At 40.6% G+C, this 26,476-nt stretch overlaps 2 protein-coding genes across 2 annotated transcripts; both read left to right on the forward strand.

Moving 5' to 3' along the window:
* The first annotated feature begins 214 nt into the window (after positions 1 to 214).
* Positions 215 to 7,179, forward strand: LOC106181001 (uncharacterized). Its single transcript, XM_013565236.2, has 6 exons — positions 215 to 370; positions 3,389 to 3,433; positions 3,785 to 3,919; positions 4,321 to 4,422; positions 4,580 to 4,759; positions 4,903 to 7,179. Exons 2-6 carry the CDS (start codon positions 3,394 to 3,396, stop codon positions 6,759 to 6,761), a joined length of 2,316 nt encoding a protein of 771 aa, XP_013420690.2. The 5' UTR covers positions 215 to 370; positions 3,389 to 3,393; the 3' UTR covers positions 6,762 to 7,179.
* Positions 7,180 to 13,500: 6,321 nt separating this feature from the next.
* LOC106181002 (uncharacterized) lies at positions 13,501 to 21,077 on the forward strand. The gene is made up of 6 exons (XM_013565237.2): positions 13,501 to 13,781; positions 17,157 to 17,210; positions 17,543 to 17,665; positions 18,007 to 18,108; positions 18,493 to 18,672; positions 18,892 to 21,077. The coding sequence occupies exons 2-6, from the start codon at positions 17,162 to 17,164 to the stop codon at positions 20,751 to 20,753; spliced, it is 2,316 nt and encodes a 771-aa protein (XP_013420691.2). The 5' UTR covers positions 13,501 to 13,781; positions 17,157 to 17,161; the 3' UTR covers positions 20,754 to 21,077.
* Positions 21,078 to 26,476: the final 5,399 nt, after the last annotated feature.

The raw sequence follows: 26,476 nt of genomic DNA on the forward strand, positions 1-26,476 counted from the left end.
AACGCGACTGTTTCTATGTTTAATCAGGAGACCGCATGTTAAATGCACTTAAAGATGGCCTTTGCTTTTGCCAAACACAAAAGACTGTTCAAAGATTGACCCCGGCACGTTATAAGCTGTTCTACGGTTGCCGTTATGCAACCGGCACGATGACCCCCAGATAAACCCTCACTTGCAAACAAAACGTGAAAAAAGGACAGTATGAGGGGGTTTAGGTAAGAAAATTCGGGTCTCTGGGAGCTCGAGTATCGAAAGACCCCAAGTGTAACCTCGCAAAGGCCTCGTGGTATAAATAGGCAGCTGGGATGGGAAGCTGAGACAGACTCCTGGACCTTCCTTGACATTGGAGCCGTAAGGAAGATCTCTTAAGGTACGTGCCTGCTTGACCAGTATTGGGGACGCACGCTTGCTGATACCGACTGAGAGAAGGGTGCTTATTTAATGAATGGCATGGTTTATTGGTGGTGTATCACAGGCTGCGCTTCATTTAAAATTTCTGCTGGTGTATATATGTATTCAAAGGTACCTGGCGTCTGTTTTTAAATATCCAACGGTGGGCCAACTGGGATTTAATGCCCTAAGATGGAAGGACAAAAGCACTTTGTAGATTATCCAATCACTTTTCTGCAAATGGTACTCATCGCTGGCACTCTGAAAGTGAAATTGGTAAATGACAAATCTAAGTAAAAAAGTAAACATTTTTATCTCAAAAATACAATTTTTACCTTTGAAATAGTTCGTTCTTCTTTCACAGACTGGAATATAAAGCTTTTCTTACTGATCGAACCTGGCTTTTAAAATGCCTAATAAGCAGCTTTAACACGTGCTTATTAGATGTTACCAAGAGAGCGTCATTGCATCCAAAATAACAACCTAGCAATATTGCACTTAACTTGCTGAAAATGTACGAATATTTTCTGAACTTTTGAGGAAAGTTTTTCATTATCACGATGAGTATCAGCTTTTCAGCTTCGGGAAATTACTAATCAGTTGTTGGTTAAGGGTTACGGGCTCATTCTTCTTCCACGTAACAGTAAGTATCATACATCGGATACCCATTTTGGCTCTAAACTAGGAACCCCAATCTTAGGACTATTTAATGTCTCCTGCGATTTTTTTACATAACGTAATCTGGGAAAGACCATAAAACAAATTTAATCATGTCTAAACTATGACTATTTTAAGTTTGTAAACTAAAACTAGTTAGATATCTCCTTACAGGGAGCAGTAGCTTATCGTAAAATCCCCTAACGGCCTCATGTAATTGACAAGTTGGTAAAGAGTCATTATTTTCCAATTGAAGGGAAACTTCTTATCCACACGCGATGAACGCTAGACATGCATTTTTAAAATTAGAGTTGCTTGGCATTGGTGCGTTTATCGTCTGTTTATCACTGATGGTCACAGACGCCTTTTGTCTTATTTAGTAAACGGAGTTAATCATTCAGATCACGCGTGCCACAATCCCTTAGACAAGTTATGTCATTTTAATGTGCGGTTTACTTCCAAATTGCCTCCTTTAATCAAACGTGACCGACATTGATTAAAAAACTAATGATAAATACATACAGATAATCAATTTGAATCGAGCGGAAAAATCATCTGCGATAAACGGTTTATCATATAAACATGCAATAAAATTACCACTGAAAATAAGAATCAAATGCCAGTAAATTATTACAACCTAATCTCGCATTTTTCTTTCTAAAGCAATTAAGGTCTGTATCCGTATATTTCTCATTTCCAGGATATGTCAGAGATCTTTTAAAATGTTTAGCTTTCTCTTTTGCTGTCAGTTTGAGAGCACGCAAAATTACAGCTAGTCAGAATCATACAATTCTTTTATTTAAACAAAGGTCTATCCCCCCCCCCTCCTCTTTTTCGTCATGGGTTGTTTATTGACTTGAGACGGTAATAGACAGGTCAAGTACATAGATTGCAAACAAGCAACTAGTGTCCGCGAGATTTGGTTATGGTACCCTCACGTGACAGAAAACCATTAGCGTTCATATAAGGGAGGCTCTGATTGGACACGCCGTTTTTCGTCCCATCAACGCATAATGGAAGCTATTGTTTCACTACCGCAATAGGCGCGCCGATGACAAATTACATCGACATACCTCCTAAACTGAGCAGACGACAATGGTCTTGTTTTCGAGAAAATAGTTTAACAACAGAATTGAAGCGTATTTCCGCCTTAGGTCTCCCTGAAAAGACAAAATAACGTACACTTGTTATTTCGACTTAAAACACATAATTTGGAATCTTTACTACTACTACTATAGCCTTGATGGTGATCTTATTCGAAATTATGATTACTTTAGGATATCTATTCACTTTAGATGTTTTTAGGTGCCATAATTATCGTAGTGACCGTTTTCAGATGCTCGATTTAATGTCTTGATAGTCAGTATCAAAACAAGCGGACTTTAAAACTTCACTTTAACTGAAATGAAGTAGAGAACGCCTCTTACAAGTTTTTTACTTCCTAGTTTGGAGAAAGGAATAAATTATTCATTAGCAGTTCAGAAATGTCGGTTGCATCTTTGACACAAATCGTCTAGTAAAAAAAAACGATATACATGTACTTTTCCATCGATGTGAAGTTGATTTAATAAACCATAATTTGATTTAATCATTTGCCCCAATCAATCAAACTTGAAATCTGTAAGCAGAAATTATAGCACCGTCAGGATTTACTTTACAGCATTCTGTCCGATTTTCAGCATGACGTAATAGGGTTCGCAATGTCGTTCCGGCGGCATGATTTGAAGGTCACATTTGCTAACCTTTCATCTCTGAGCACTCCAGCCACGACACAGTGCATGGTGCTATCAATTAAGGCACAATAGCTATTTGTTCGTGAGCTTTGACATCGCCTTCTGATCAATGACATGTGTTTATTGTACTTACACTTTATTCTATCTGGTTAAACAATATTCCTTTTATTCTTACTTGCTGATTCAAACCTATCAATCATTTTGATTGAAATGCCTTGCATTTTAAAAAGCCATTAGACTTGAAATCGTGCAGTGGAAATATATTTCAAATGAATGGCACAATTTCACCTTTATTCTTTTTTAACCGGGTAATTGAATTCTTGTAAAACGATGACATGTTTTATATATCATTTACATGAATATATTTAACTTTTCTCTCTTATATAGTTAATACTATGGAGATTTTACCATTCAAGAGTTTCCGCTTTTTTCGACACAGACTGCCAAGAATTCCCCTCAAATGAATATGAATATGAATATGATACCTTGGCTTTAATAAATGCGTAGTACAAATGTATCAATGAAAATACAATTTCTTAATGTCACCACTTAGTGCAATAGTTTTAATCTCATAATACCCTATTATTTTTAAGTTTTTGCTCTTTCAGACAAGATGCATTCGTGGCTAATTTTTGCCACTCTTGTGGCTGGCAGTAAGTGTCTTTTTTCTTTTACCGTAATTTACGATTCAAACAAAAAGAGTGGCGAGGGTTTTGGAAATGTGGAATGACACTGATGGAGGAAAAAGACGACTTAGAAAGAATGCCATGTCAAGTCATGCAACGCTTTTTAAAGCTTAAATAAAATATATTTATATCATAAAATCTAAAGGCACCAGGTCTATCTTATGAACAAAACATGTTCTTATTGTAAAAAAAGAAAAAAAAAAACACGGCTAGTACCAAGTATACATAGCATTATGCAAAACGATCTCTGTACAAGTACATTGTTATTGTTATCATTGAGAATAGTGACCTGTATTGCATATACTTACTTTCTTTCAGGCTATGCCTTAAACCTCGCTTTTTACTCTTGCTCACCCAACCCATGTTTGAACGGTGGTGCTTGTATTAACAGCGGAATTTATGGCTTCACATGTAGATGCGCTCCAGGATTCAGCGGCATTGTCTGTCAATTTGGTAAGTACAGGCGGGTCCAGTTGTAGCGGCCATGGAAATGTCCCGGTCAACTCCATACATAATGTAATGAACTTACAATTAACGATACTAAGTATACAAGATATTCCATGTTTTTTCACCCACGTCTAAGAATTTGATTCAGTGTATTATATTTGTGCTAATCAAACTTTAATGATTTACTGAAAATTGATCCGAACGATATTTTGATCAACTAAAATATTGGACAATATTCCTTTTTTATCTCTGCAATTTGAGTAGGTCGCAGCTGTTTTGAACAAAACAGCTTTATTAATCAAACAGCCTCAGTTTTTTTCGACAAGAACTTAATAAACTGACGAAACATGAGTATGGTAATTCGGATGCACTTACTCTTTCTTATACGTAATCTGTTTTCATTTTAGATGCTTCTGGTGATCTTGCTTGCTTCACCAGAGCCTGCGCTGGTCCAGCTGGTGCCCCAGGCGCCCAAGGTCCAGCTGGTGCCCCAGGTGCCAGTTTTGCAGGTATGTTGACAATCTGTAAAAAGGAATCTCAAAATAATTTTATTATTTTTTGTTGACAAGTTGGTTATCTATCGGAACCAAATTGGGTATTGTTTTACATTCAACGTATATGACCAGCTGGCGATATATGGTTACACATTGCATTTGTGTTCAATAGGAAGACCAGGCAAGGATGGTTTACCAGGTGCCCCAGGTAGGGATGGTGCCGCAGGTGCTCCAGGCAAGGATGGCTTCCCTGGCCGCCCAGGCAAGGACGGTTTTGCCGGTGCCCCAGGCAAGAATGGTAAACCAGGTTTCGACGGTCTTCCAGGAGCCCCAGGCGCCAAGGGAGATACTGGTAAATATATTTTTCATACAGCTTTATTTGCGCGATAATTTCGGTAGACGTCAATCGAAATCATAGTTCATTTTCTTTCTACTCATTTTAAGGTTTTTATTAATATGTACGAATTGAAAAATGTTTGTCTTGCTTTTTTACAGGTTTCACCGGTGCTCCAGGCAAAGACGGAAAAGCAGGTTTCAATGGTGCCCCAGGAAAGACCGGTGCCGCTGGTCCAGCTGGTGCTCCAGGCAAAGATGGCTTCCCAGGTGCCCCAGGCAAGCCAGGCAAAGATGGCTTCCCAGGCTTCCCAGGCAAAGACGGCAAGCCAGGTTTCACCGGACGCACAGGCGCTAAAGGCAGCGCTGGCTTCCCAGGTCTTCCAGGCAAGAATGGCGCTGCTGGTGCCGTTGGCGCTGTCGGTCCAGTTGGTGCCCCAGGAAAGGATGGCAAGAATGGTTTCAATGGTGCTCCAGGCAAAGATGGCCTCTCAGGATTCCAAGGACCAAAAGGTGATACTGGCTTCACAGGTGCTCCAGGTGCTAATGGCAAGGATGGTCTCAATGGCGCCCCAGGTGCTGATGGTAAACCAGGATTTGCTGGACGCCCAGGCAAAGATGGCAAGCCAGGTGCTGCTGGACGCCCAGGCAAGGATGGCTTCCCAGGTGCCCCAGGTGCTAAGGGTGACACTGGTTTCACCGGTGCTCCAGGCAGAAACGGTGCCCCAGGTGCCGATGGCAAGAAGGGTCTTAATGGCGCTCCAGGCAAACCAGGTTTCGCTGGTGCTCCAGGCAAAGATGGAGCTGCTGGCCCAGCTGGCAAGCCAGGTAAGGATGGCCTTAACGGCCTTCCAGGCGCTGATGGCAAGCCAGGTTTCAATGGTGCTCCAGGTGCTAAGGGTCCAGCTGGTCCAGCTGGTGCCCCAGGCAAGGATGGTTTCTCAGGTCGCCCAGGCAAGGATGGCAAGCCAGGTTTCCCAGGCCCAGTAGGTCCAGTTGGCCCAGTTGGCAGAACCGGTGCCACCGGCTTCACCGGTGCTCCAGGCAAAGACGGCAAGCCAGGCTTCAATGGTGCCCCAGGAGCTCCAGGTGCCAAGGGTAAGGATGGATTCCCAGGTGCCCCAGGCAAAGACGGAAAACCAGGTTTCAACGGCCTTCCAGGCAAAACCGGCCCAGTTGGCCCAGTCGGTTTCCCAGGAGCTAAAGGAGCTGCTGGTGCCGCAGGCAAGGATGGTTTCCCAGGTCGCCCAGGCAAGGACGGCAAGCCAGGTTTTGATGGTGCCCCAGGTGCTCCAGGTAAAGATGGTGCTGTTGGTCCAGTCGGTCCAGTCGGCCCAGTTGGTTTCACAGGCAGAAGCGGAAAGAACGGTCTCGACGGTGCCGCAGGTAAGGCTGGTTTCCCAGGTGCCCCAGGAAGAAAGGGAGCTACTGGTGCCCCAGGCAGAGATGGTTTCGCAGGTGCCCCAGGCGCCAAGGGTGATAAAGGATTCGACGGCCTTGATGGCCTTAATGGTAAGGATGGTGCCACAGGAAAAGCTGGTCCAGCCGGCCCAGCCGGTGCCACTGGCAGACACGGCGCCACTGGCGCTACTGGTGCCAGAGGTAAGACCGGTGCCGTCGGTCTCCAAGGTGCTCCAGGTGCCCCAGGTGCCAGAGGCAAGGACGGAAAGGCTGGTCGTCCAGGTGCTACAGGTGCCCCAGGTGCCCCAGGTCCAAAGGGTGACGCCGGCTTCCCAGGTTTCCCAGGCAAGGACGGTCTCCCAGGTGCCCCAGGTAAGGATGGTCCAGCCGGACCAGCCGGTTTCCGCGGCCCAGCTGGTGCCCCAGGTAAAGATGGCTTCCCAGGTGCCCCAGGACCAAAGGGTAAGACCGGTCTCACCGGTGCCCCAGGTGCTCCAGGCAACGATGGTGCCCCAGGTGCCTCTGGCTCTGTTGGCGCTCCAGGTGCTCCAGGTGCTCCAGGTGCCCCAGGCGCTCCAGGCGCTTCTATCCCAGTCTTCTCTAGGAAGGGTTACTATTAAACTCTGAGGAATAGGACTGCTGTGTAGTATTATTTGTTTACATCATGACAACATTTTGTTAATATATGAAGATCATATTAAATACATGAAGATATAAGCAGTTTTTTTATTCATTTCGTATCCACCCTCTACGTCAGCAGCTCTTATTCAGTAGAACTTTTAAATATCTAACTGTTTTTATTAGCTAGAGATAAAAGAAACAGGGATACGGGAAAATCACCATAATTAATTTTTGGGACAAAACTATATCATTTCAAATATACGATTCGAGTTAAGGGAACCTTTTCTTTATCACACTGAAATCACCCCTAGCCAGAATTATATCTTCAATGAAGAAACCTTCTCATCAAGTAAAATGGACAAGGGCATGAAATATGAACAAACTATACGTAATAATAAATTATCTTTATAAAATGAATGCATTGTAATTGTTTATATGTTTTTTCAACACCAAAGTCAATGAGGAATGAATTAACATGTACATTTCACCGGCTGTGGAAACATTTATTGTGTTGTTATGAAAGGGGGCTACTACCAAAATAAATAAAAATCAAATCACGTACATGCAAGGGGGGGGTAATCTATGGTTTATTTTGGCTAAATTTGAATCTTTTGGAAATGTTTCTCACCTAAAGATACGAGAACGAATCGTGGGCTTATTTGAATAATGGAGCGCATGTTTGAAACCTTAGTCCTCTTGGCAGCCATATCTCGTACGACAACTCGCCTTCAACGCACAAGTAAAACAAAGGACATCTTCTAAGATTTTCCCGTCCCACTACTCATGTCAATCATGGCCGTTCACTGTAACCAAGCCTTTCATACAGGGACACAATATGATAAAAATCAGAAAAACGCTAAAAAATAACAACACAATAAGTTATAAACATATAGTAAAAATGTAGATAAAATATATATAACCAATAAAATAGATAATTAATTTGAGAGACAGTGAATGGGATTTTGAGAAGCAAATACAATGAACAAATGCCCTTCGGGTCCACTTGTCCTCTAATACTTAACGACTATTACTCCATAGATTAAACTCAAAATTAACATATATTTTAAACATATCTATTTCTATGTCTTCGACAGCATCAGGATGAGTGCACGGAAATAGACTCACTGTATTTCCAAGCAGCATATCATCGCATATTATGAATAGGGGGAGTATATTCTTGTCGGAGTATATTCTTGTCGTAGAAAGATAAGATAAACCAATAACAAATACGAGAAATAAAATAAGTTCTAGTTCAACAATTCACGGGGGAGAAATTGAGATTATAAACTCTAAGCACTGCCATGCCCTCGACTTGAAACAGATGACATATTGATAGCATTGTTAGTGACATGTGATCCCAAGCGATAGTTTGACACATACATTCATTTATTGTCATCCCGATAGGTCAAATTTCCTGTCAACATAGGCCGGTGCATCCATCCCCACGGCTCATCCAATTGCCCTCAACTCAACAAGGTCAAGGAATCTTTTAGTCGTGATCATTGCCATGGCAGTTGGGGAAAAGACGCTTATTTCAACTGCTTCCTAAAACGCGTATAAGAAGGTATGCAGGGATGGGTAAGATTGGGTCAGATATGTCCCACTTTGTTGGAATCACGACCTATTGCATGCCTCAAAAATCACCCCACAGCGCGTGACGACTTCCATTAAAGTACACTCAACTCGGAACTGACTACAACTCAATACAAATAGTCTATATTTTACTTCACTTGAACATATAAAGATACCCAAACACTTTGAAATTCTGACTGTCATCGTCAACAAACGATAATTCATTGCAAGGGGTAGGCCACATGATGCTATTTATGCATACCGATTCCGCAAAACACCTTCGTCTAATCTATAGAAAGCGTGCTGGCGATCAGTTGATTTTGACACAAACTTCGAAGTCATCGTCAAAAGAAACGCAAAAACAAAGTAAAAGTGACACTTCATTCCTGACATCTTTCATTTTTACCATTTTGTCAGAAGTGGGTTTTAGATCACCTATTCTAAAACACAAATCAAATGTTGGAAGCAGCTTTCCCAGATGCAACAGAAAATCTCCCACACAGTTCCTTCGAGTTTTCTCAAGGTGTTCGGGGGAGGGGGGGGGGGAGGCTGCTCACTTGTGGACAAGGGCTTTCCTAAAGAAAGGAGGGGGGGGGGGTAGAAGTAGAAGACAATTTACTTTTTTCTTTTTTTCTCAGCATCGACGCGCGTGCATTTATAAATCAAATTCGGGAGCAAAGGGAATGGCGACAAGCTACATGGGGCTATCTTGCTATCTGCAAGACCCACTCCATGATTTTAAATTTCGATTGTGTCATGAATAGAGTCAATATATTCAGGACAACGTTTCCTCTTATGACTTTCTATGTGTCTGAATAGCACTTCTCAGTATATAAATTTAATCTAGTCTTAAAAACCATTACTTAGGTTAGGTGCAACCACAAGCAAAAATTACAAAATTGAATTACTAAGGAAATAAGTATGATGGAATTGACAATGTGCATGGTGCTGTAACCCAAACGCCGCACAGGCCAAGAGAAGAGAGCTGTAAGAGTACACGTTCCGTGACGAAATTACATTTCTTTTAAAGTGTGAACAGGAATTAAATGGGAACTTGAACGCGGTAGTCTGCGTTGTTATTCCATCCTGAGATGAATCCAAGATCCAGCGACAACAGGCCTCTATTGAAGAAAAGTGAGAGGGGACATTTAGAACTGGCCATTTCAGGATTTCAAGGAATTAATAAATAAATAAATAAATAAATAAATAAATAAATATTATCATATAATCGAAAAAGAGAGAAAGAGGAAACAAATTTTCAAAAGAAACACTCCATATGCTAAAATGTTTCTGACAAAACAATCCAGTTTTAAGCAACGTGAAACACTCCTGATAGCTGTGGATCTTACAGCGATTTTTCCACTCTGTTGAAGAGGGGGACGGACTTAATCCACAATTTGTTTTGGTGCATGTAAGAGGGGTGGGGGTAGGTGGAAAAGTAGGAGGTCCTTTGAATAAGACAAATTTTTTTCTGATTGTAGTGATACATGAACAGTGCTGTGTTTTCTCTGTAAGTGAATCAATCCTGATGTACAATCAGTTCAGGAGTACGAACTCTGGGATCGGGAAGACCGGGGCTAGTTGGACCCCGAGGTAAGTTGCCCCCACCCATCAAGTTTCTTTAATAAATTTACTTTAAAATGCTAAATTATTTTATTTGAACTCACTGCCGACGGTTTCTCAGCACTATTGGATACGGTCACTTTACGAAATGATGTGATTAATTCTTTTACCCCATAGTTACTTTGTCATAAATTGATGGGGGGCCAACTTACCCCGGGGTCCAACTAGCCCCGGTCTCCCCTAATGACCCACACTAATGTGTACGGGATAGGCTCTGGGATAATAAGCCGCACAGAATAGTGAATAGCTACAAACGCGGGGCACGTACTACACTTGTATGGGAAATCCACCCACACAAATGTTCAAGAGGAAAACTCTAAGATAATGACCCACACAGAAGAGCATAGAGACTAGGGTAATATGACCGAAACTGTAAAGCACGCGATACAGACCATCGGGAATTAGCGGCATAGATTTTAAAGTGGGGTCGGCCATATTTAGTCGGCGGATCAGTTAGTCCGCAGATCATCTGTTCTGAATGTGCTCTAGGATGATGGCCTACATTCAGTCTAGAGCACGGGGCGCAGATTCTGGTATTAATGGCCTACAATCTCGAGCATGGGGCAGAGCCTGGCATAACGGGTCACACAGGGGTACACGGGGTATAGACGCTTGAATAATGACTCTACGTAGAAATGCGTTGAACCCATTTTTCATTCAAGAATTCCATCGCTTCAGAAAAAAGGGACCTGAGAGTTCCAGGGTCTGCCCATGGACTTAATAGAGGCAGTGAAAGTATGGCTGACATGGGTGGGGTGAAAACACACATCTTAGATAAAAACTGAACGATAGAGCTTCGTTTTCTCTGCATGAGTAGTATAATATACGCGTAGAGTATTATAAGTGCGTTTTTATATTGTATTGTATTCAACCACACTCTATGATCAGCTTAACGTTTCTGCAATACATTCTGTACATACTGTAAGAAGAACAATGAAATCGTTATCTTTTATCTAAATGCATAAAGCGTCCTAAACTTGCGCTTGCCCCTGCAAAAACTGACTTCCATGTTGCCGAGCATTATGCATTCTATGATAAATTAGCATAGCGCAATGAGATGGGCGCGTGTCTTCACGGGCGACATATCGAGTCTGTCTTAGACTTGTCTGAAGCACGGTTGACACTTCTCTTTGCAAGCCTGTGTTTGAAGAAGTAACGGTTTCTTAATTGAATGAATAAAGAACGGCGTATTTCCAATAGCTTCAACAGCACGATGGTGAACACGTTTGATCTTACCATTATGCAATAAAGTTAATCCCCCCCCCAAAAAAAAAAAAAGATAAATAAAGAAAAGAAAAAGAAAATAAGATAGCGAGATAAAACCGGGATTTTTTTTTGTCCTATGCCCTACGTATCATACTAAAAATTGTAGTTTTTTTTTGTCACCTCATAGTAACATTCCGAAACAGCCCGATTGTAAAAGTTCCCATATATGTGATAGCGTAACTATCTCGGAACGTTGAACACACAGCGTCGAAACTTAATGGCGCTGGCTACGTTCATTCTGTTTAGAACAGATAAATGTTCTGTGTCTAATTATGACCACTAGACATACGTTAATTAAACAGGGAGTGTGTCATTTTACGGCGGCTGCCAGCCTTCAATACAACGGCACCGACACTACCGGGGGATTAACGTGCAGCATGCAACAGTGCGTGGTGAGCTGAGTGGGTCCGCTGTTCACACTGGCTGAGGTTTAGACTACCTGCCCTTATTATTAACTGAGCAGGTGTGCCTCAGACCTGACGTGAATATTCCCTTTGGTCTGGAGTTAGTAAAAGCAACCTTTTTCTCCAGTGGAATTCGATTAACACTAGAACTCATGTAAAGGAAAGGGTAACTCACCGGGAGAACGGGTTTTAGCCGTTTGTACGCGTCTCCTGTGCGTCTGCATGCTACGCAAGTCGTCCTTATTGGCCCCAGTCGTCTTGCAACATGCAACTGAAAAAGAAAAAAAAAACATATATAAACGAAATAAAATATCAAAAATATCAAACGTGAATTCTGGAACTTAGATTTTACCAAACTAATAAAACTATCAAATATAGCCCCTGGACGGATTTCTTCAAATCTATCTCTTCTTTACTGCTGAGGTAGATGAATACTTACATCTCACTGTCTCTCAGATTTTGATGAGATGCGGTCTGCGATGAGCAAGAAAAGTGGAACTGTACCTGGCATGAGATATATCGTCTTAAACTAGTTTTTTGCCCTCTGCGCCTATATATCGTCTTCTTACATGTGTTTATCACATCTGAGGAGAAACAATCAAACATGGGTGCAAAGTCATACCAATAAACGGGTTTGATGTTTGTCTTACTGTCGGGTAAACGATCGCACGGGTGTACAAAAAGTTTGTCATTATGAGTCGGCACACATTGGAAACAAAAATGATTTGCTACATGTACAAACGTGGAAATCCTCTCAGCGCTGTGCCACTCATTCTGTGATAAGAGTAAAGAATGTTTGAAAACTAGTTGGCAAAACTAGTTGGCAAATTGTACATGTCCGCATATATGAATACGGGTATTGTTTTTCGGCAGCGTACTGATTGCTATTCTAAGTAGCACATTTTCAAAAAACATGGGGATCTTCATATGAATAGTCGCCTGCTGATGATGGGGTATGAATAACAATGAAGTATATTTAAACTGGACTCTAGATTGACGTTGGGATCCAGGGGGTTTTCATGGTGTTTCAACCTGTGCACGTCCAGCTTTATTCTCTGGAATATCACTGTAAAGTGAGTTGGAAACATCAAAGAGTGCCGTTTTACGTATTCCTCTCCCCCAAAATGTTTGCAAATTGAAACACCAATAAAAGAGTGGAAAAGACAGTCTGTGACCCCCCCCCCCCCCCCCACACACACACACACACACACTTTCTTACAATTTTGGCGCGCATTCACTGTGAAACCCCTTAAGCCAATGATAACAAATCCATCACATGGTGATGAGTAGGAGCCTATTAACGTGTCATCAGTGCAATAAAATTTGATTATCAGTGTCATTTTATGGTGAAAAAAAAGATCACTCGAAGAAACTTTATTTGTTTTACCAATGAAATATGACGTTTCAATCATTCATCAAATTTGTTACAAAAGGAAAAACAAGTTTAGTCTTTTTACAAACGGTTTACACAAAAGACAATGAAAAACCTGTTTCACCCAGAAACTTTTAAAGAAGTTATTTGGCCGCTAATAGTAATGATCAGACCATCCTTTAAAGAATGACGTTTTAATATTAATCTAATGGATATGTATTTTAATATTGAAATAATAATTTTGTCTAAAGATAGTTACTGCTACGGTCAGGTAACCATTAGGCCTAAAACTGTGAAATGCCATTACTAAGAAAGATGGCTTGACCACTGCGATTACTGTCTGATTTTTAAATTGAGAGATCTTATTTATAATTCATTAACATATTCATTTAATTAAAATAATGAAAACCACACCTGGGCGAATTGACCCTGTTCGCCACAGCACTTATCATAGGGTACAGTGAATCTCTGTTGGGAGCACGCAAAACGACAATCCAACTTCGGGGAATGACATCTTTAACTCTCTTTACTTTCTTTACGTATGAGGGGCTCTAAAAACCTAAAATGAATACGTGCACGGGAGGTGTCACTTATTTGCCATTATTGAGTACCGCCGTCAAATGTGACTCGTCAAAATTGACCGACTCAAGCACCTCGGAACAGTGGGACTAATAGTAACACGAAGCACCGCCCACTTCGGGTCTCATGGTATAAAAGAGCTGGTTTTTCTAGGACAAGACAGACACCGTACCACTTTGCTTGGATTGGACGTTCTCAAAAAGGTATGTACAGACCTAACTGTGGAGCTAGAGTAGTATTATTAGTGGTAGCTAATAGTGGTACTTGTCATTTGAGGAGGAAGACTTAATGCCATTTGTCTGCTGAAACAATTGAAGCGCCCCCGTTACTTTCTTTGAGTGGTCAAGTCCGTTTCGTTTGCGCTTGATTAATAGCCCAGCACTTTCTCCTAAAATTTTTCTTCTTTGTTCTGCACTAAGTGTTCTGGGCTATCTGCTAATACAGTAGATAATCTGAAATTTGAATCAGGTACTTTCCTTTTTTTGTCATTTCTATAAACACCCGGTGATGGGTAACTGTTTTCGGAGTAGGAGAATAGATGTTATTGGAATCACAGCACTGCATTCTGAAACTCAGGCTTGTATTCAACTAGGTTTGTAACACACATTATATTTATATCGCATTGAACACACTGCCCTCAGAGCATTTTACAGTCGTTAAACAACTGGTTTCGTATTGTTTGAATTTGATAAATTTCCGCGGTTTGAACCATTTACAGAATACTGTGTCATTTTCTGTAGCCTCTTTTCAAATCATCAAAACATCAAACGCTAGAGGAATTTGATAATTCATCTTTGTATAATCCTGCGACGATATTGAAGTAAAGTTTGAACTTACTTGTTTTATATACAATGAAAACAAGCTACAGTACAAATCCGCCGGGACTTTTGAAAAAAAGTACAAAAACACATTTTTGCGAAAATAAGAGCTAAAAGTAATGAAAATAAAAAGGGCAAAATGTTGCCGTGCTGCAAGTAGTATTTTATTGCAAATAGCTTTTTGTATTACCCTAAAATTGCTTTCGGCCTGACATCATATTTTTAATGTTTTACCTTTATTACCATATATTTGACTTTTTTATTGAAATGCGTGCTTCTTTTATAAATTACATTACAGTGACTGTTGGCAGAGATAAAGCTGTATTCACTCCTTTCACTTCTGACTAAAGAGCAAAAGAATAGCGCTATTTTGTAGTGGCCGAGTAGTTTTCGTGTCTAACGTTCTGTTCTTACTGTTTATTGTAAATCTTGGCGCCGACGTCGCGGTGGGCATGCACATTAAGCATTGAAAAGGTGTGTGTGTATTCAATGCACTTTAGATGAGATTCAACATTAGATTTTTTTGCAACATTTATATAAAGATTATCGGCCTTCATTTTTTTTCTTTCAAAGTGACATCGAACAGAACACTTCTCATTGATTAACTGTCGATGAAATTTGACGTGCATGAAAATAACCCGTACCACACAGGGCTTTTAAAAACGTTCTCTAAATTTCATACTGTTCATATGTAAAGTTTTAAATTGCAAATTAGTACGCGCGTACCCTATAAAACGTGAATCACGCTTCAGAAACACGTTTGAAAAACATTTGATGATCAACAACATTTACAAAAGATTGGTGTTTGTTAGAGCATTTTAAAACATGAATTTACGTGAGGCAAATTACTCAAAATTCTCAGCATTCGTTTTGTCTAAAATATCGAGATCAGTTCAAAGGCGCGCACAGTACGACCCAGCCGAAAGATAAAATCGGGCGTATTTCTGGATTTTCGAGTAAATGATGATGTATTGCATTTCATTAGCGAGCGTTAACACGCAAGGGAGATGTAGCACCAGCCAGAGCGATCAAAGGTCTACCTGTTATCATTTTCGCGTGTTTTCATAGACGGTGTCTACGCATAAAAAATATAACGTGATGAAGTTAATAATTTGGTGCATGACATCCTCACTAATCCGCTGATTTGTCTTTCCACTTGAAGCGATTAAAATGTCGAATGCTTTGTCTTCGTTATCTCTGCTATCTTAAGTAGACCTTTGAAGGACTGATAGACTTGTTAATGTTTTTTATTGCTGTGTGATATCATAATGAGTGATCGTAAAGAGCAAACGAGACAAAGCTCGATCTGAAATATATTTTTTAACAATAGAGATGTCACTTGTGTACTTAGAAGATAATTGGCATCATACCACACTGAAAGGTCATGACCCTCCTTCAAGCGACAGGCTCGTTATGGCAGTTTAATAGAATCGTAGCATTTTGTTTAAATTATATGTTTACAAATCATTAGCTAAGATAAACCAGACTAGACAACGGCAGTGATAACCATTATCATTTCAAATTCCATTAAGATGCATAAGATGACCATGATCGGACTTCGTCTTATAGTGTTTTTTATCAAATTATGTGCAGATTTTTTTTAGAGTTAAAGGGATAATAACTCTTCGTATGATATCTATATTTCACAATAAAAACATTGTGAACAACTCATAGAAATATAATATATATTGTGTTTTACCACAGAAACGGCAGTTATAGCTATTATTCTGATATCTGAGCTCGTCTTCAGATCACGTGACCTCCGTTGATGGTTGTACTCTGTTATAATCTCTTAAGAGATTTTAACAAAAAACCAAACTTTTTAGAAAAAAACCAGGGACCAACTTTGAATGTAAAAATGGATTCATTAACCATTGGTAAGTATGGGAAAATAGTTGTTTACTCCAGAAAAATTCATTTTTTGACCAAAACGAAGAGATATTATCCCTTTAAGTCGTAGTGAGCTTATAATCACAAGCATTTGCCACAAACATTCTTAGAAGGTGCTTTAAAACGCGTTTACCTATAAAAAAGCTTAATTTTTGCAGGTAATATGCCTTTTACAAACGAACGTATTAAGGCATAGTGACCTGTTATACATACAGAGAGAAAAACGCTAATAGTCATCAGCCTGATCTCGAAGAAAATCTCACGCATTTTTCGCATTACCGACATTTTTTGTTTCTTTTTTTCTTGAATTGTTTATAGTTAAATATGTTTTTGACATTCGATTATGACTTTTTGTTCAAGTCTCGAAACTGCTTGTCATTTAGAGGCATTTAAGCAGATTTGACCTGAAAATAATTTGGAAAACAGTCACAAATATTGTGCTTTTTCGTGTCGACAGAAATCCATTTAGTCAATATAGAGATAAATTGATGCATTTCTAATGACAAATTTAAGTTTTTATTCGCATTTAAGAACGCACCGTATGGGGGAACGCTGATTCACTTCACAGAAGACAAAAACGCAATTTACATGTCAATCAAGAGGCGCAGGTGTCATTTAAAACACTTTTAATTACTTTTCGGCACGTTAAGGCGCACAAAGACATAATATTTGACTGCCAAAGGTTGAAAGAAATCATTGTACATTGAATAATCACCCAACGCTACAGTAGGCACAGTGTAGTTGGATCTATTTGACACCGCCCGAGCAGCTTCACACCGCTCCTGACAATATATACCCTGTGACTTAGAATAATGATTTTTCACGTTTGTTTACTATACTCTCAAATTTCATATCTCTTTTCTTTTGCAGGGAAAATGCACGCGTGGCTAGTTTTCGCCACTCTTGTTGCTGCTGCATCTGCAGGTTAGTCCTATTCAGAAATTGAATTGTATTAGGTTATTAGATACATGTGTCTTTCTAAATGGGCTGTTTACCCTCTTATTTCACACATTGTTATGGTGTACTAGCAATGTCAATATATGTCCCTGGTAAGTTGTTATCTTTGAAATCCCTTCATCTACGAGTACGAAGAGAGAGCTCCACGTTATTTCGTGACAATATTTACTTTTTATATCACTAAATAAATAACCACCAACACTATATTTTGATTAGCTTTTATCTGGACATAAGAAATGTAATGCAGATGAGAATTCGTTATCTCAAATCTAAAATCAATTATTTATGTTTTCTTTAAGCTTATTACTCCGATGTATGCAACCCAAACCCATGTCTTAACGGAGGCAAGTGCATCGTTAACGGCCCAGACTCTTTCTCCTGCCGCTGCGCCTATGGATTTAAAGGAATCGTGTGTCAATTTGGTATGTCCAAGTCCATACATCTTTTGGTAGACACGTGACTCCATATAGATAATGAAACCGTGAACTTAAGTAGACACAAGTCCAGATATGCCGCAGGACAAAAACTATATATTGTACTGAATAACAACTGCAATGTGATAGAATCGCAGACAGAACGGAAAGTTGTAATTAAAAACTTCCAAATAATCTTCAAGATTTAAATATGTGTTCAGTATCTTAATACCTTTTATCTGTGTTTCATTCTATTCATCGATTTGATTAAGTTTAGCGACATGCTGCAAATATATCGTGCTGCAAAAAGACGCTATGAAATAAATCACCAACGTGTTCTTATACTTCAGATCAGAGCGGCGAGCTTGCTTGTTACAGCAGGAAATGTGTAGGTCCACCAGGTCCACCAGGCCCTCCAGGTCCACCCGGAGGGAAAGGAATTGGCATTGCTGGTACGTGCAAGAATCTCTGCCGCGAAATTCTTTTCCTTGTGCCCCACTCCCGTAGCAAAATACTGTGTCCCTCATTGTTTTAATTATTTTTGTGTTGAGTGCCTTTTATCATTTACTCCTCCTTAACTTGCTTACGTATTTTATCGAGTTTATTGTGCGACAGTTGATCTCAAATCTGTTTATCTTACTCATTTTTTGATCATTAAATCATTTATATGCATTGACTTATAATGTTATTCTTCCTTTAAAAGTGCCAATGATTTAATTACTTGAGACTCGATACCTTACAAACAACAAGGTATTCAAGGTAGCGGTCACCGGTGTTGTGGCGTATTACATACTCTTTGAAAACATTATCATTATGTGTATGCTTTCTTTTAAAAGGACGTCCAGGTAAGGACGGCTATCCAGGCGCTCCAGGCAAAGACGGTCTTCCAGGTGCCCCAGGCAAGGATGGTTATCCAGGTGCCCCAGGCAAAGCTGGCTATCCAGGTCCCCAGGGCAAGGACGGTAAACCCGGCTATGACGGTCTTCCAGGTGCCCCTGGCAAAAAGGGAGATACTGGTAAGAATGCACTTCAGCTGTAACTCCGTAAAATTGATGCAGTTGTGAAAAATATTATATTAAAATTTAAATAGAAAGTTTCTTATTAGTCCTATAAACTTAATGAATAGAAGTTATGTTAAGCTCATTATATTAAAAGGATACTATTTGCCTGAAACTAACCAACACGCGCCTCAAAACTGGTCCAAGTAGTTCAACTATATCCATCACTTATTATAGGCTTCCCAGGAGCTCCAGGCAAAGCAGGCAAACCAGGCTACGATGGTCTTCCAGGCAAACCAGGCCCTGCCGGTAAAATCGGTGCCCCAGGCAAGGATGGTTACCCAGGTGCTCCAGGTAAGCCAGGCAAAGACGGCTACCCAGGTCTCCCAGGTAAAGACGGTTTACCTGGACTCCCAGGCAAACCAGGTCCCAAGGGTCCAGCTGGTTTCCCAGGTAAACCAGGTAAGGACGGCTTCCCAGGTCCAGTGGGCAAAGTTGGTCCAGTCGGATTCCCCGGCAAGGATGGCAAACCAGGCTATGATGGTCTTCCAGGCAAAGACGGCAAACCAGGCTATCCTGGACCAAAGGGCGACAAAGGATTCCCAGGTGCTCCAGGCAAACCAGGCAAGGATGGTTACCCTGGTCTTCCAGGCAAAGACGGCAAACCAGGCTATGACGGTCTCCCAGGCAAAGATGGTAAACCAGGTTATGACGGTCTCCCAGGCAAGGACGGCAAGCCAGGATACCCAGGACCTAAAGGTGAGCCTGGTCTCCCAGGTGCCCCAGGCAAGGACGGCTACCCAGGTGCCCCAGGCAAGAAAGGTCTTAACGGACTTCCAGGCAAACCAGGCTACGACGGTCTCCCAGGTAAAGTTGGTCCCGTTGGACCTATTGGTCCAGCTGGCAAACCAGGTCTCAATGGTCTCCCAGGCAAAGATGGTAAACCAGGTTATGATGGTCTCCCAGGTAAGGTCGGTCCAGTTGGACCAGTTGGCAAACCAGGCAAGCCAGGATATGATGGCCTTCCAGGCAAGAATGGTAAAGATGGTTATCCAGGACCAGTTGGCCCAGTCGGCCCTGTTGGACCAAAAGGCAAGGATGGCTACCCAGGCCTTCCAGGCAAAGATGGAAAGCCAGGCTATGATGGCCTTCCAGGAAAACCAGGTCTTAAGGGTAAGGATGGCTACCCAGGCCTTCCAGGCAAAGATGGCAAACCAGGATACGATGGTCTTCCAGGAAAACCAGGTAAAATCGGTCCAGTTGGCGCCCCAGGCCTCCCAGGCAAAGATGGCAAACCAGGATACGATGGTCTTCCAGGAAAACCAGGCAAAGACGGCAAACCAGGTTATGATGGTCTGCCAGGCAAGCCAGGAAAGGTTGGTCCCGTCGGTCCAGTTGGTCCAGTTGGTCCAGTTGGTTATCCAGGAAAACCAGGCAAAGATGGTCTGCCAGGCCTCCCAGGTAAGGATGGCTACCCAGGCGCTCCAGGCAAGAAGGGTGCTCCAGGCCTCCCAGGCAAGGATGGCTACCCAGGCGCTCCAGGCAAAAAGGGCGACAGAGGTTTCGATGGTCTCCCAGGCAAGCCAGGACTTAACGGTGCCCCAGGTGCTAAAGGTCCAATTGGTCCAGTCGGTCTCCCTGGCAAACCTGGTCCAGTCGGTCCAGTCGGATACCCAGGTAAGGTTGGTGCCCCAGGCCCAAAAGGACCAGTTGGTGCCCCTGGCTACCCAGGCAAGCCGGGTAAGGATGGTCTCCCAGGCCTCCCAGGCAAAGCAGGCTACCCAGGACCAAAGGGCGAACCAGGCCTCCCAGGTCTTAACGGCAAGGATGGCTACCCAGGCAAGCCAGGCAAACAAGGCCCAGTTGGTCCAGTCGGTTACCCAGGCAAAGTCGGTGCCCCAGGCAAGGACGGCAAACCAGGTTACCCAGGACCAAAGGGTGAGACAGGCTACCCAGGCGCCCCAGGCAAACCAGGTAAAGATGGCTACCCAGGTGCCCCAGGCAAACCAGGTGCTCCAGGCATCGTTGGTGTTCCAGGCAAGGCTGGTGTTCCAGGTGCTTCTCTTCCAGTTAAATCCTCTAGGAAGTACTATTATTAAATATCATATCTATTGGTATGGGAAAAGAGACTTAAGCTAAGTTGAATTAAATATCACACAACTGAACACCGGACTGAAAGTTTTATAACTCGAACTATTTAAACGATGCCACAATGACGGACAGTTGTGTCAGTAATAAGATTATTGCACGCTGTTTTCACCAAGCATTTGAATCTGTGGGAAATACCATTGCACAATAAGTTTTAATGAAAGGTATAATTCGGATTGGAATTGTACTTATAATTTATTAAGGTCATTGGTATTTTTGAGATAAATAATGTAAAGGTGTTCAAAAAATAAAGTAAAATTATGTTTTAAAATATACTACTGTTGTACGTCTCCTTTGAAAAAATTCTGTTACATATACTAGTAACTAGTTGATTTAAAGTTTTATTATATACAGAAAATAACTAAAAAACAGACAAATACATTAGTGTGGCATTCCTCTTTATGAATTTCGAACTCTATCACATTCAAACACCTTGCATTAAAATATGAGCACACTTTCCCTGAATAATGAACACTGCCATTTTGTTTTATTTTTAACATGTGAATTAATTCTCAGCTTGTGAGTTTCTTGTGCTAACATAACTTTTGTCTCAATAATTAAGTATATTTAACAAACAACAACAAGGGCACATAAAGTCTCAAACGTCAGTGCTGTGCTAGTATTTCCTTATAATGAGAATTGCATCTTGATCCCAATAAAGTGATAACCAGGCCTACCCAACTACCAGACTAGGCACCTACGGATCCAGAATAAACCGGTATATCAGACCACACTACCCGTTTTCAAGGTTTGTGTCAGATCGCATTACGGAGTATCATACCCCATCACAAATTTTGTAGGCCTACCTGTCATCCGGGTATCGCTTAGGATCATCGCTATCACATCGCGCGCCAGGCAAAATGGGTGAAGTGGCTGATACTCCGTAATGCGATCTGACACACACCTTGAAAACGGGTAGTGTGGTCTGATATACCGGTTTATTCTGGATCCGTAGGTGCCGCGTCTGGTAGTTGGGTAGGCCTGATAACGCGAAAAGGGAAGACAGGCGGTGAAATGATCAAATCATCCACTAGGCAAATGGGGTAGATGTTTATTTTTTTTGTGTCGTGTCGCACGGAGATTCCTTGTAAACAAACAAAGCTAAGTTGGGAGAGGGGCAGACTTCTGTTTGGAGTGAAATATTTCTAAAATCAAATTCTATCTACGCGTTAAGTCTAGCAATTGAACGGTTGTATTGGGAACAGTTGTATTGGTGTAGAGCATAACTGGGAAATTTTTACAGGGGAAATGTGGTAGTTGTTCCCTATATTCCACATAGACAACACTAATATCATTTATCATTTGCATTTTTTTTATTTTAAATAAATAGTTTTACTATAGGCAAAAGTTCTCACGAAATCAGAGTACATATACTTACGTGGACTGCCAGCGATCTACTACTTTACTATCTTAAAAGATTTTATAAGTCATGCAATCCAACGCGTTGGTATGCTTGTGCTTGGATGTTTTTGAGACACAGTCGTTACGGTTCCATTAAGTTGTCGCCGTCGAAAATGTACGACAATGAAAAATATGTCCAGGCTAATCAAGCAAAGTTGGTATTGGGTTGTATACTATTCTAAAAATGGAAGCAAATTTTTTAAATAGATAATTTGAAATAATATTAACCGTTCCGTGAATTAACTAGTTACAGTTGATACTGTTTAAACGAATACCGATGCAATTAGGAGGTCCATAGCCAGAAATTCATTTGGTTAAGGGGGAGGGTGCAACTAGAAATAGAACAGGCTTTTCCATAATATATTATTAACTGCTGGGGTTAGGACACTGTTTTCTCTGCCTTACAAGGAAAATGAAAAGAGATTAAAATTAACCAGTTTTCAGTTGACAGTTAAGGCCAAATGCGTTTTTTTATGACATTAACCCTAAGCTTGGTCTTTGATACCCAAAACCATGTATATAAACAGACTGTCCGGGGCGTATTTACCTGGTTCCAAGCTAAGGTAAAACGCCTTCTAACTATGCACTTTCCTTGGTCACTTGTAAACACTCGTTTGAACCATGTGAAAGGATACGTGAATTTCTAAAAAAAAAAAAAAAAAAAGGCACTTATTTAAATCAGCGACAGGACATCGGATCCCATTTCTTGAGAGCAAAATAACATGCAACTAATACAAACAAACGGGCTATTCGAAACAAATATAGGGAATGTTCTAGACAGCAGTGGCTGCGCACGAAACGACAAGCACAAATTTAAACACATAACCATACAAATGTAGCGATAATATGCCAGATATACATGCTACTGCAAACAATACTGTTATCTACAAACAGTCAGCTTCTAGGAAATGTTACAACTTCCAGGAAATTCTTCAAGATCCGCTTTTTATTAACATGGACAGGTAACTGTAAATCACACTCTAACGGACGATCGTGCAGCTTCTAAAAAAAAAAAAAAACAGACACAACATCCGTGATATGTTTAATTAACACAGACACAGAAATGTAAATTCTACTCTTATCGACGAACGTACGCAACTTCTGAGAAACAGACAGAACTTCCATGCTATATCTATTAAGACGGACACGCTATACTCATTGTAAATCTTAACAGATGCTCTACGGTTTTTATTTTCCCCTGGATATTACCTCGTGGAAATTCTGAAGTCAATTAGCGGATATAATTTTCTAAAAGACACAGATAAGAAATGACTCGCACTCTTATTCGATATCTGTGTAAATGACATACCAACTATGGGGTCGGAACCAGGATAAATGTTGCGGGGCATGAAAAATGTGAAGAGATATACGTGAGAAACTACATTAAACCTTTATGATGACGAAAAAGATAAAATACCCTGTATGTTTAATCATTCCAAGCTAGGCACCCTTTGTGTTATATGCATATAATAAAAACAATGTACAACCATGAATATATAAAATCTCAAGGCATCAGGGTTATTTTGGTATCATATTTTAATTGATAAGAATAATCTGTACAAATAATTGTCCTGTTAACATTGATATTTCTGTTCAAAAGCAAAAATACAATTTGTATAAAACATTGATATTTGACACACAATTTAGCCAAAACAGAGAGCGTATAATAATGATTTGTTACCCAATATAGAAATTACCATTCTTGTCGGTAGACAAATTAGAGCGAAAAGGGGGTGGGGGGTGGAGATCGTTACGAACTGCACATGGTCTTCACACTGTAAGCTATTCTCATAGGTCGTTAGGGCCACTTAACTGGTCACTCCGCCAATCTCTAGACATTCGATGTCTTTATTTACGATACATAATCAGTTAATCAATTTAACGGTATGATTTTAAGGGGGTGGGGACACTCTTTGCACTTCGAATTGATGAATCAGTTAGAGTTCTGTCAGAACAGCTGAAATGGCCTCTGATAGAGGAACCCTGACAAATGTTTTCAAATTTTCAAAGTGTTTTATAAAATGCAGATAGTCTGCCCGTTCACCATTTAACAATAATTGGCTCTTCTGCATACAGGAGAATCGAATACAAATTTTCAACACCTAACCGAATGTCAAGAAGAAACAACGAACACAAAACTCACTTCCATCACAAATGTGTATGCCGCGTCATCTACGTCACCAAACAATCAGTAAATTTCGGGACTTAAGTTTTTCAATCGTGTTTTTATCATTTGGGTTTTATCAAACTGCCTATTGATAGCGACTGCCACGGTGTACGCGAGGACACGGTGCAGTGACGCAAACATTTCATATTTGCGATAATATTTGCGTTACCGATTCATGTCAGTTAATTTTCAAGTACTGTTAATCTATTTCCATGATAACAAGATAATAAGTTATAAAACTTATTACTAAGTTGGGGCTGCCATTCCCGTTTCTCCCACGCAAACTTAACACGTGTCTGGCCCATGTGTTATTTATGCCCTGACAAAACAAATAGAAAAAGAAAGAAAAAAGGCTGGAATTACTTGTAATGAGAGACGGAAACGATTCAGAGGTAGCTTCACCCCCCTATCACGAGCATCACGGTACGAAACAAGTATTCTTAATCCGTGTGCAATACATATTATAGTAAAACTGCCCCGTTTTTTCTTCCGTCTCCCTCTTCTCCTACCATGGACAATTCTTTCATGCCCTACCAAGAAGACTTGGATCCATCAGCGACTGTAAATGATGGATAGAAAGGCAGTTTGAAAAATAAGGATAACTACCCGGTATATCATTTTTCTTGCGGCAGATATCTATTAAAACGACGACAGCATCGTCCTTGTCAATACTACTACAAATCTCTTAGTAAGCCGTGCTACCCAGATAACATGTCATTGGCATTATTAGACGTGCTCAGTCTTCGCCTCATCTTCCAGTCCAATTATTCCATTTACCAAAATACTTGGTTAGCCGCATTATTGAATAGAAGTTGTTCTTTCAAAGCCTGGTTAAAGATGAAATCTTCGAGACGTCTTTTTTTCCGAGAAAGAAACAATTCTCTCGTGTGTTAATGGTAAATAGTGCTTTACTCGTGTGGCACTGTGGTTTTCGTCTTGTTTCAAGCGCATTTTCGTGAAGCTGGTTTTAGCAGTTTTGGTATATAGATTCAGTCCCCGCAAGCTTAAAATTGTATGGTATGACCGTGCACCTGAGCACTTAAGTTCGGTGTGTCTTTTTTTATTCCCAATTTTTGCTATCAATTCTCTTTGTATCTTTCTTTCTTTCTCTATGCTATGTCATCTTTTTACTTTGAATTAAGTAAATTTCCCTTCGATTTTTGATTCATAGCATTACTTTTGTGTTTTAGAGTGTGCTTAATTATGGGTGACCTTCCAAGGGATAATAACAAAAGATGTTTGCGCCCATCAAAAGTGCGTTCAGACAGTACTAAAAATGGAACGGAAAACGTTCTGCCATCTGCATCCTAGCGGTAAAAATTTGGACCCAGCAGAAAGAGTATGATGGGTACAAGGTAAAACTATATTGTTTTTATTTGTCCTGTATATGCTTTGAACAGTTGTCCAACCTACAATATCTTCAAAACTTTACATACAACTATATCTTATAATGACATTTAATTTTATTGGATCATTGTTTTACAATGGCTACAGCCCAACAATTATTTATGACAAAAATAACATATGCCAATGTATAAAATTGAAAAGGACCTTTACATTTATCTAACTAGTACAGTAGTACTTAGTAGTAATACTAAAAGCGAGAAAGCTTAGATTGTGATAAGTTGGTGCTGGGGGAAAGGGAAGGGCGAATGTACCTATTGATGAATTGCCGTCTGTTTTAGTAACTTAATCGCCTGAGGACGCAAGTCTGACATTTTCTCGGTCCAAAATAATCTTGTCTGAACCACCATCCAAGGAATAAGAAAGTCGTGGCGGTGTGTACGACCCTCTGGCTGCGCCAGTGTAATTTGAACTGATGGTGGACTGGTTAATGAGATCGATATCAAGAGTAGTAGTCTTTTTCTGCCTAATTTAATTTCACATCGTGTCTCGTTTTGCCGCGAATCAAGTCAGATCGCTCTGCATTGCTACAGGAATATGCATGGTACCCGTGCCGACTGCAATTAAACCGTTGCAAAGTTTCGTTCAATCATAAATCACGTCAATTATCGCCGTGATCAGATATCACCGATGTGGGTAATTAACACGTCTCCCGTCTTTCCTCGTTAGTACCGACTTTGTAGAAACAGAATATTCATAACG

Source organism: Lingula anatina, chromosome 7 (assembly GCF_051362555.1).
Source record: "Lingula anatina isolate TDL-2025a chromosome 7, LinAna3.0, whole genome shotgun sequence".
NCBI classification, from domain to species: Eukaryota; Metazoa; Brachiopoda; class Lingulata; order Lingulida; family Lingulidae; genus Lingula; species Lingula anatina.